Below are 11,767 nucleotides of genomic sequence, written 5' to 3'. Positions count from 1 at the left end.
CAAGAAAACCATCAGCAAGAGTGTTAATCAAGAGCTTTTTATTTTTAAACGAAATTTTCAATTTAAAAGTCAAAAACAAAAAATTTGACACATGCTTAGATTTTTTGCCTATGATAATATTGGATCACAAATATCACTGCCATCTCTGCAACTATTCTGCACCCAAATTTCAAAAATGGTTTAATTGGGAAGGACAACAGTAAAATGAATCATAGTATAACAGGCAGGCAGACTCAGGGGAAAATAAAGAGAGGCATTTCGTAATCTTGTTTGATAGAACACCCATTTTCTGTCATTTCTATTGAACCTTCAAATTCATCAAAGCATTTTGGTTATTGGAAAACATGAGTTCCAAGACAACCAGTTTCACAAGAGACTACAACCACATTGACAGTCCACACACAGTTATATAATCCCAGCATTCATTAATTAAAATTTCATTGCCGAGAGAAAGAAAATCTGATAAAAAAATCTACACTTTGTAGAAAATATCAAAATAGCTCATATGCCAAAACCAAAAACAGCACGTATCTTATGGAAAATAAGATCCCTCCATCCTCTCTCTGTGTTTTCTGCCACAGTTGCATTCCCGTATCTGCATGGGCAACAAAAAATATAAACAAATAAATATTCAGGAACAATAAAACCAGTAGAGTTGCCAAATTTCAACCACACGTAAAATAAAAACCAACCTGTCTTCCTCAGGAATGTCAGTGTGCAATAGCTTGACAACAGTAAGGCCAGGTTCAGGCTCATACAAAGTAAGTCTTACCTGCAACCATCATTCCAAATCCATTCAGTTAAGCATTCTTCATTCAACAATGCATAAATAATTCAACCCATCTAATCCAAAATCCATTCAATTCAGCAAATTCTACAAGAACGTCTTACCGTTGAAACAATTCCATCAGGCCAGCTCCCGAACCTCCACTTCTGCACTATGAGCTTCCCATCCTGCAACTCCACATTGGTCCCCGTCACCGACCCATCAAAAATACTAAACTCCCCTCCTACTTCTTTACTAATTCTCGCGTTACTCTGCGTAAAACCTTTCCATCGATTCTCATCCATCAATATCTCATACATATCCCTAGCTCTGCAACTAAACTTCTCTGTCAGATTTATTGTTTTAAACCCTTTCTTTGATTCTTTCTTCACCTCCTTCTTCTGTCCTGCTGCAATCTTCGCCGAAGCTACCTCCTCTTTTACCGCCGTCGATTGCCCCTTGGGCGCGACCCTTTTTGTTTCCAATTCATCCTTAGCAGGTCCACCCTTGGCCATACTCTGAACATAAACCCTAACTTTCTCTTCAATAACCGGTTTTCCTTTGGCCACCATTGCTTCCTTCAATGTTTTTCCAATTGGTCCTTCATCCTTAACGGTCACCTTAATTTCCGGATCCTCGTCAGCATTCTCGTCCGAAATATACGGGATCTCCACAGATCCATCAACTTTAAGCAAAGATTTCCCATCAGAATCCTTAGCTTCACCTTCCCAAGAAAGAGAAACATTAAGTTCATATCCAGGAATGATTTTACCCTTGCGAACATTAACGTAGGCCTCACCGTCGACCTTCTCGAGCTTCTTGATCTTGATGAAAAGGTTTCCTTCGCCGTCAAGAATAACGAGATTAGAAAGAAGCTTGGAGAGGAGATTCCGCGACCATTCCAAACAATTGGTCTCTGCCCAATGCCAATTATGGACATTGGCACCATCTGGTCTTTCCTCTACGATCCAGCGCTTATCGCCTTCTCCGTACTTGGCCATGTAAGAGCGGAATCTAGAAATTTGAAATGGTCGATTGAGAGATAAAGATTGTATCTTGGGATCAAGAGACTCGAAAACAGATTGATAGAGAGGAGAAGGAAAGAAATATAAGAAGGGGGAGTCTGGAGCGTTCGGCCAAACCTAGAAGGATCTAGAAATTTCCCTTTTATTTCTTTAGTCAAACAGATTTGGTACAAAAGGACATAGGTTCTTGGAAGGATCTAGAACAGTGAGTTTGATTAGGGTTTTGTGGTAAAGTTCCTAACTGATCTGATCTGAGTACCAGATTTTAGAAATATAACGGCTCTCCCTCCTACTCCTATGAGCTGGGAAATGGGAACCAATTAGCTTGGGCTCGCCTGGCCCAATTCAGTTTGAAATTTTATTGTTAGGTCCAAACTTATTGTTAGGCTGCTTTGAAAAATATTTTTATATTTTCTATAATTTTTTAATTGGTTCAGACTCTGTTTCAGGGTTTCCTTAACCAGAAAGGAATTTATCTAAGGGAAATTACTTATTTTTCTCGGAAACTACTTTCCAAATTAGGTGAGAATTACTAACTAGTATAAATTATGAAAGTACTAGGATTTGGAGGTTGTGTATGCTTCTAGCTCAAAAACCTTAATCAACTAGGACTAGTCCAATTATATATAAGCACCGCACTCCATCAGCGAATTAAACCCTACGCATAAACGAAAAAAAACAATCCCTGCAAAATCAGAATCCTCTGTGTTTTTTTTTTTTTTTTTTTTTTATTTAGCCATGGAAGACACTACAGAGCAGAGTCAGACACCTCCTGAAGATTTCCAAGAAAACACTTATCCCCTCGATCAGAACACATATTCTCAAGAAGAAGAAGACGATGATGAATGTAGTAGCTACGGACCCTCTGATTGCTATGATTATTTGGAGGAACAAGAAGAAAGCAATCATGGCAGAGAAAACACGTCCGCTGATTACTATGATTATTTGGAGGAACAAGAAGAAAGCAATCATGGCAGAGAAAACACGTCCGAAGAAAATCACTTTCAACGTATGAATACAGAAAGAAGCCTTCCTTTCCAGGGCACTTACATGTGTTTTCCTCTATCCCTGATTGGGAAGTCGCAACTTGAGCAGGGTGATCAGATCATAATGCCCCCATCAGCTTTTGAGCATCTCCTGCGCCTGGAAGTTGGTTTCCCGATGCTATTCAAAATCAGTAACGATTCCAAGGGACGGGTTTCGCATTGCGGAGTTTATGAATTCACTGCTGATGAGGGTTCTGTGTTTTTGCCGAGTTGGATGATGAAGAACTTGCAGTCGCAGGAAGGTGAATTACTTAGCCTGAAGAGTGCTACCCTTGAAAGAGGAACTTACATAAAGCTGCAACCCCATTCTATGGATTTCTTGGGCATTGTCAATCCAAAAGCAGTCCTGGAATGGACTCTGAGTTCCAAGTTCTTCTGCCTCACCACCGGAGATACTATTGTGATCAACTATAATAGTAAGAATTTTTTTATCGATATAGTGGAGACCAGGCCTTCTTCTGCTGTTTGCATTCTTGATACGGATTGCGAAGTGGATTTTGCTCCTCCTCTGGATTATAAAGAGCCAGTAAAACCTGCCAAAATAGCTAAAGAGGAGGAGCAGGCTGAAGAGAAGGAGCCAAGCAAGGAGAAAGCAATGTTCATCCCGTTTACAGGTTTGCCCAGACGTTTGGATGGGAAGCCTGCAGCAGAGTTGGCTTCATCCACTTCATCTTCTGTTGGGGAAAATAACCATACAAGAACAATTGATGCAGAGTCGAGATCCCAGAAACGTCCAGGAAAGCTAGTGTTTGGCTCCCCTGATTCAGAAAGCAAATCAGAAAAGACAGAGGCCAAGATTGTTAGAAGTGAATCTCCAAAGAAACAGCAATTTCAGCCATTCACAGGGAAGAAGCACTCATTGAGAGGCTGACCTTCATTGAGATTTGGCATTCAATGCTTGTTAGCATATTAATTTGCAACTAAGTTTTTAATTTTTTTTTTAGATCCCTCCTTTAATATTGTTTCTGTTTACATTTTTAAATAGTATGCTTTAGGTTGTTAATTAAATTAATTGTTTCTGTTTACAAGTTTGCAGTGAGGCTAAGAGGCTAAATGATAATGCAAATGAATCATATTTCTAGAGAAATAAAACTCAAAACATGATAAAAATAAATAAAACTTCCAATTAAGCTGGACTGTATGCTTGGCTTAAATATTCATTAAAGATAAAAGCAAATAAAAACATGATATAAATGGAGAAAACTACTGAGTTTCACAATTACATAATGAAACTAACAATGATTATGTAACTACGCTCAAGGGTTTCTGTCTCTCTCGGCAAGGCAGAGCCAGCAAAGTCATGCTTCCAAAATGAAACTTTCGCAAAACCAACCTCTTTGTCTCTTCACTTGGGGTGTAACAAAAAAATTGATGATACCACAGAATGAACTTTAATTTCGATATTTTGTGGACAAACAGCAGGATGGTGATAAATCCATCTAAGAAAGCAACACTAGAGACCCAACCATGAAATAATTCCAACATTTAAGTCTTCATCAGAAAATAATAAAACCTTCATTTAACTGAAAATTATATGATATTTAAAACTTCAGAAACTTTATACTGAGTTATGTACTCATGTTCAATGACAATTTCCAACAAAGTTGTCAACCCAAAGAACACTGAGAATTTCTGTTGACAAGGCGATAATATAATCCATATTATGCTGGCCTGGGCTGCTTCATTAAACATTTTTTTGACCCAAGTGCCAACAAAGATAGAAGGTTTAAAATATGTACATTCCCTACTTGGATTAGAGTGCACTTTGAAGCAAGCTTGAGTTTGGACTCAACTTCCAGCTCTCCTTCATCTCTGATGAAAGTTCGTCTTGCCCTTTTTTCAACTAGATGCCTTCACCTAATTTCAGTTCTCAAGGAACACAAGCCATCTACAGAAAATGCATAGAGCCCTTTCCCGTAAGTATATTAATTTAAAGACCAAATCTATCTATAATCTTGATAACGTCTTTGTCATCCATATGACAGCAAGATAATTAGAATACTGCAGGCATGCTCATCTTCCCTTACCAAATCGCCATTTTTTCTCGTTGCAAGGCAGGCTTACCGACAAGGTAAAGAATTAGGTGAAGTCCTATTGCAACTTCACCAGTATAATCAAAGCCCCAGCGTTGAAAAAATAAAAACATGCAAAATCGAAACCATTAGAATACCGTAATCATCATTTAGCCATTTCAGAACTATAACACAAATATACAAGCAAAGGTATAAAGGTTGCAACTGGAAGAAAAATCGCCTGTAAGAAATTGAACTAAAATATTGAAAACATCTACACTACTTTTAACACCATCATTTAATGATACAAAAAATACCTTCAACACGATTGGAAACTTTCATGTAAGCCATCAGAAAGGAGTAAAACCATCTGAAAAGATAAAATACAGGTGTCAAGACCTTTGACCAGGGAACTAGAGCAAAATGATGAAATTTGACAAAGAGAAGTTGAGAAGTAAGAATCTTCAAGTACCTAAAATAAGCATTGCAATACAAACAGGTTGTCCAGATGTCAGCAATGAGCTGCAAATTTTTCTCACATGGTGATGAGCTATTAGTCAAACTGATGCAGTCTTTTCATGCCTTGGATTGCAAATTTAGTTTGAACCCAGATGTATTAAGCTTCACTAACTTCTAATTAATAGTATGAAATTGACTATAAAATTCAGTGAAGTCAAGCCGGAACAGGAGAAATTCCGAGTCAACATGTTGCTCCACTGGCAATTGAGCCAAGAATCCTTCTAGCAATGTTATATATTCCATCGCTATGGTATCCAGTTCCTGCCCCATATTTTGAAGGAATTCACTAGCACGTTGTGTTAAGGCCTTTCTGCCATTACTGATCCATGATCCAGGTTCTGAAGATTTATCAGTTGTCTGACTTCGCGATTTGTTCTTGTCTTGAGAAGGTAAAGAGGGTACCATGGTTCTATGGAGGGAAAAAGCAGGTGTAATTCAAAATATGCTCATTGAAGTAAACAAATTTCAACTTTCAAGATTAATTGCACCACTGTCCATAGCTATGAATTCTTACCTAGCTTGCAATTCATGAATGCCTTCATACAACCTATCTGCAATGCATGACTTCTAAAACGTAATATGAGGTCAAACAAGACAAAGAGAGACTTGTAAAGTGGCTGAGAACGTTCACCAAGAAGAGATTTCTCCACAATTGAATGGAGATACTGCTCAGGGGCTGCAAGTGGATCATCAAGATCTGTTGCTACTTCCATCTCATTTGAAAAGTTAGACCATGACTCCTCCAAGACTTCAGACATGATATAAAATTGCAAGTTTGTAACAAAATGATTCATCTCATTCCAAAGAACTTGGCATCGCCTCAATGTTGAAAGTAACTGCACCTTGCAACTTAGTGAAAGAATGAGAAGTAATACAATTTGGTTTCATCATCTTCCATACGCCAATAAGTGCATGCTCTCAACGTCTCAGCTTCCACAGAAAATTAAAATTCTTAAATATCTTCCCATAAAAGACTCTATAAACACTGTATCTAGCGGAACTCTAGCATCATGTTCCAATGAAAATACATCCCAACCCCTATCTCCAGCGACATGTGGCATCATCTTGACCCTCAATCTATCTAAAATATCACGGTCATCATACTGAGCATTGGACGATCGAATTGCACTTTCCAGCAACCCAGCTAGCTTGAATGAGCTAATGGTATTGGCAGGCTCAGAGAGCTCCGGTCCAACAATATCCATAAGGTATTGAACAAAATCACCTTGACCTAGTAATAAATACCGCTCAAGACAATGCTCTTTGAACTTATACCTTGTATACCAAACATCCAGTAGATGCTTATCTATTCTCTTTGCTGCTTCAACAGCCAGAGTCTCAAGTGCATGAGTTTCACCATATCCAAGACTTCCTCTTCTAGTTGTGGTCCCAGCAGCACCAGCAGCAGCCTCTGTTGCAGCATCACAACAAACACGAAGAAAATTTATTGATTTCCCCATCCTTATGATGCGTTGAGCAAGAAAATTTTCATTTTAGTTCTTTAGTTCAACTTATTGGGGACAAAAGGGGAGAAGGTATTGGAGGGATCTAGAGCAGTGAGTTTGATTAGGGTTTTGTGGTTAAGTTCTGACTCTAAGTACCCGCTTTTAAAAACGTCCATTTCATATTTTGTGTACTCGTTACATGTATCATAATTATATTGTTACGATAATATAATAATTTTTTATTTTTTATAATATTTATGTTATATGTGTATTTATTATTTTTAAATTAAATTAACAAAAATAAGAGTATATCAATAAAAATAAAAATTTATTTTAATAAAATTTATTATGATAAATCTATTGTTATAATATAATTTTATAATTGTAAGTATTTTATAAATATATATATATATATATATATATTTAATTATTTATTATTTTATTATTTATATATTTTTATATTAAATTTTTTAAATAATGAAATGCATAAATTTGTCAAGATTAATTAATTTTTAATATTATATAATTTTTATAAAAACATATATAATCAGCATGAAAAACATAAAATTTTTTTAATACTGTTGATGTGGCCCAACCGCAAGTGCACGGGTCGTACAAGTAATATAGAAAATATATCGTTCCCACGAGGAGTTGTGTTAATGATTGAATTTTAAATATAAAAGTTGACTAAATTAAACTAATTTTGAAATTAAAGCAATAGGTTGATGGGTATTGGAGTATGAAATCTATATGTGCAAAATTAATAATCTATTATATTATGTAATGATTTAACTAAATTTGCGTCAAATTAAAATAAGCAAATTCAAATATGGCAATATTTTAAAATGGTAAGTAATTAAATTCAATTGGAAATTAACAATTATAAAAAGGCGAGTCCGGAGTTCGAGATTTCATATTCGAGCTATTTTGGGATTTCAAATTGGTTATCCAATCTTGCGGAACTTACGGGTTTTAAGGAGATTAATTCTTAAATCCTTTGAATACCCTTTCGAGTGGGACAAAGAGTGCCTTAATCAATCTAATCCTACTTTCGTGGAGTTAGAGTTAATTAAAACCCATTAAGTTCCTTAATTAATCTATAAATCCTCTTAATCCTTAGTCTATTTTTAGATCTAAGTTAATTAAGTCCAATTCCTTGATTATCTATCACAAGGTTTTCTCCTTTCGGTACCTCAACCATGGATTAAGAACATTACTTAATGGTATCCTACACTAAGCATGTCATTTAGCACACAAGAAATGAATAAAACTCATTAAGATCACAAAATATGGATTACCCAATCAAAATCCACAAATATCTCAAATATTACAACCCTTACTCCAGAATCAAATTAAAACTACTCACTATCCATAATATTTACAAGATATTGTGAATTTAAATGGAAATAAAGCTTTAATCTAATCTAAGAAACAAAAAGCTCAACACTAGAAATGTAGGAAATATGTAAGAAAAGAAAGAAATCTTCAAATCTGGTTAGAAATGGTGTGGAAAATGATTGTGTCTCTTCAGCTGCCCCTTTTTCTCTTCTTCCCTTCTTTTTCTGCTTTCTCCTAAAAAGGGAAATGAGGCTATTTATAGCATTTTCTGACATGGAGCCCTAAAATGGTGTGTTTTAGGAGGGATTTTCTGAGGGAATCTTCTGCCAGCTCATTAATGAAACCTTTGTGGGACTGCATAAGTGGACTGCATAAGTTATGCAGTCCCTTATGCGCTGATTTCTACAGTTCACTTATGCGAAACTGCATGACTTGGTGCATAGGTAATGCACAATTCTGTGAGATTGCATAAGGGAGGCGTGAATCTGCATAAGTCATGCACTCTCCTTATGCACCATTCGGCAGGTATTGGAATAGTGATTTTCCTCCTTATGCAGATCTGCATAGCTTATGCGGCAAGTTATGCACAATTTGATCAATGCATATTTCAGCTTGAAAACTTGTTTTTGACATCTTTGGCTGTAGAAGTCACTCCTCAATGGTAAAATTTCTCTTCAGTCCTTTAAAAACACCAATTTTCCTACAAAACAAAGTAAAAATTACAAATTAATCCAAAATTGACAATTATGAAAAACTAACTAAATAACTAATGAAATTAGCTAAAAATGACTAATAATAAAATAACATAGCTATGAAATTAGACATAAATGACTATGCAAAATGTATGCATCAAATACTCCCAAACTCAAGCCTTTGCTTGTCCTCAAGCAAACTTTAAAATATGATGCAAAAATTTTTAGGGGTGCCTTATCCAAAGAGCTATGAAAATCACCTATTAAAGTAACTTAACACACCTTTAGCCATTCCAACAATCCATATACCCATCCTTCAAAATGCAAAGAATCTAATGCTTATCCAAGCTTTCACCGCTTAGCCATCAAGTCAATTATTATTCAAAATCCCCAAACCAACCAATCAAAAGAGAAAGTCATGCTCAAAAGGAATTATAGGACAATCAATAGGCAAAGTGTCTCTATATAGAATGATGGAATTGAATGAATGAATGAATAGTTTTCTAATCCCATAGGCAAATTCCCTACTCCTATCTCCACTAATGTAGCAAGTACTATCAAGGGATCAAAGGTCTTTTTAGGGATGTAATGGGGCCATGGGGTTCAAAATGAGGCTAAGAAGAAAGATGGATAAAAAGGATTCAAAGCATGAGAATATCTTCAATCTTGACAACATAAGGTACACTTCTTATTTTATTATATTTTTTTTCTTTTTCTCTTTTTTTTTTTATGTATGGAGGAGAGAAATACACAATGAGGATTGTCAAGTGCTAGCATAGTTTACAAAACACATAAAAATGAGGGGACATTTTGATTCTTTAGACTTGTAATTTGCATTTTCTTTTAATGATCGTTCCTAAAATTGCCACCCCCAAACTCATTTCTTTTAATACTTTGGGTGGATTTCTTTCATTTTGAATGACAATGGTGAAAAGCACATATACTAGCACTTTTACAAGGTGACAAGCATTTCTTCTCCCTTTTATTGAATTTTTTTCTTTTCTCTTTTTTTTTTTATGTACTTAATGTTATAAATAATTATTCTCATGAAAAAGGTTGGAGTGTTTAGTTCATTGGCTAAGTAACAATAAGGGTTCCAAGAAAGATTAGGAATAAAAAGGCTCAAAGGGGTTTGCAAGGGTCAATTTTAATCAGGAAAAGGGCCAAAGGTTTAAAATGAGAAGGTTTAAATCAAAGAATGCCTAATCATCTCTCTTTTCAAGTACAAGCTGATATTTCGCCTTGAAAGGTTTAGAAAATTTGTTCTAGGATTAGTGAGATATCATTTGACTACCTTATATCCAATAACTCCCTCTAAACACTTCCATCTCCAAATGACTAGTTGGGTGGCTTTTTGGCTAAGAAGATATAGGCAAGGGATAGACACTTCAAAACCTTGCACCTCTTAGAAAACTTTCAATCCACAAACCCAACTAAAGGTAAGTCAAATCACTCTCATAGGTAGCTTTTCAATACTCAAGGGATTTGGCAAAAGATTTTAATGCATGATGCATGATTCCTAAAAATGAGTAATGCATTAACTAAATAACTAAATGGAGGAAGTCTATTTATGTGCAATGTGTACAATTTCTAAGTGATGTAAAATGTGTGTGTAAATGTGTTATGTATATGTATGTAAGGATGTATGTGTAAAATATTTACAATATATGCAAATGGAATGGGATGAGATGTTCCTATACTCAAAATGTAAAAAAAAAAAAATGTAGCAAAAATCAAAATGTGCACCCCCAAACTCAAAATTAGACATTGTCCTCAATGTCTCAAGTAGTGTATTATAAAAACTCAAAGTTACCAGGAATTGTGAGATTTAAGAGCAAAAAGAAGGAGTTACCTGGTATAGAGCAGATGAGAATTCAAGATATAAAGGGATGCATAAGAAGCTGCACAGGTTATGCAGAGCAAAGTGCTGTCCAGAACATGTGCATAAGTAGGGTGCATAGGCCGTGCGGTTTTGCATGAGTGGCAATAAGGGCTGCACAGGCTATGCAAGATATTTGCATAAGGGAATTCACAGCCTGTGCAGTATATTCAAAAGCTGCTGCATGATGCTGAGCAAAGACAAATGTGCAACCACCAGTAGAAGCATGTAAATATAGACAGAGTATGGACAAATATACACAAAAAGGGCAGTAAAGGCAATGGAAATCAAAGAAAACTAATGTAATAGCTATCCAATAAAACTTTAAGAAAAACAGAATTCAAAACAAACTAAAATTGTTTAAACACATTTACAAAGAAAAAGTCCTACAAGTTTGAACAAAAGTAAAACAGAAACTAATCTAGTTCTATTGTTTTGCCCTTGTCCATAGATGTGGCTAAGGGGCGGGTTGCATCTGGCTGCTGTCGAAATGATGGTGCTGGAGGAGGTGATGGAGGTGGAGGAGGCATTCCCAGAAAAACCATCAGTTGCTTCATCATCTCCTTTAATTCTTTCTGCTTGTCTCTGGTTTCCATGACAAGGTCAAATAGTTGATCATGACGATCCTTGAGGGTATCAAGACCAGTGTCAAGCTTCCTATCCACAAAGTATATATCATCACTAAGCCTTTCAAGGTAGGTGAATAAGGCTTTAGTGTTGAATGCAGGAGGGGCTGTGGATGAAGAGGGTTCAGCTGCAGAGGGTGTGGGCTGTGCAGAAGCTCTTTGGGGTGTCTGTGCGGTGAGGGGTGGGGTAGGTTCGTGAGAGTCTTTGTGGGACAGGTTGGGCTTCTGGTTGTGCAGTGGGTTCAGTTTCTGCTGCTAGTTGTGCAATGTCAGAATGTGGCAAACTGAATCCTGTTTTGGATAGGTGTGTAGCATCAAAATATAAGGTGTCTACAAGTGCTGGTATTGGGTGCTCTTCAGGATTAAAACCAAAATGCTTGGATATTACAGTTATGAGACCACCCAAGACAATGTCACCT

General features: G+C 36.2%; 2 protein-coding genes and 1 pseudogene across 2 annotated transcripts; 1 reads left to right on the top strand and 2 right to left on the bottom strand.

The window, feature by feature from the left end:
- Positions 1–266: 266 nt before the first annotated feature.
- On the bottom strand, positions 267–2,028 carry LOC110656643 (uncharacterized). Its single transcript, XM_021813517.2, has 3 exons — positions 892–2,028; positions 693–772; positions 267–595 (listed from the first exon to the last, which is right to left on the bottom strand). The coding sequence occupies exons 1-3, from the start codon at positions 1,765–1,767 to the stop codon at positions 502–504; spliced, it is 1,050 nt and encodes a 349-aa protein (XP_021669209.2). The 5' UTR covers positions 1,768–2,028; the 3' UTR covers positions 267–501.
- Positions 2,029–2,323: 295 nt separating this feature from the next.
- LOC110656633 (uncharacterized) lies at positions 2,324–3,708 on the top strand. Its single transcript, XM_021813502.2, has one exon. The coding sequence runs from the start codon at positions 2,530–2,532 to the stop codon at positions 3,706–3,708; it is 1,179 nt and encodes a 392-aa protein (XP_021669194.2). The 5' UTR covers positions 2,324–2,529.
- A 628-nt stretch (positions 3,709–4,336) lies between these two features.
- LOC110656644 (gamma-tubulin complex component 3-like) lies at positions 4,337–6,861 on the bottom strand (annotated as a pseudogene).
- Between the last annotated feature and the right edge of the window lie 4,906 nt (positions 6,862–11,767).

Source organism: Hevea brasiliensis, chromosome 5 (assembly GCF_030052815.1).
Source record: "Hevea brasiliensis isolate MT/VB/25A 57/8 chromosome 5, ASM3005281v1, whole genome shotgun sequence".
Classification (NCBI taxonomy): domain Eukaryota; kingdom Viridiplantae; phylum Streptophyta; class Magnoliopsida; order Malpighiales; family Euphorbiaceae; genus Hevea; species Hevea brasiliensis.
Note: the sequence above shows the minus strand (reverse complement) of the source record. Positions and strands in the feature narration are given on the sequence as shown.

Coding starts and splice junctions, on each gene's coding strand:
- LOC110656643 (XM_021813517.2), bottom strand. CDS start 1,767: ATGGCCAAGTACGGAGAAGGCGATAAGCGCTGGATCGTAGAGGAAAGA. Junction 773..891: donor CTGATGGAATTGTTTCAACG/GTAAGACGTTCT, acceptor TGATGGTTGCAG/GTAAGACTTACTTTGTATGA. Junction 596..692: donor GACATTCCTGAGGAAGACAG/GTTGGTTTTTAT, acceptor TTGCCCATGCAG/ATACGGGAATGCAACTGTGG.
- LOC110656633 (XM_021813502.2), top strand. CDS start 2,530: ATGGAAGACACTACAGAGCAGAGTCAGACACCTCCTGAAGATTTCCAA.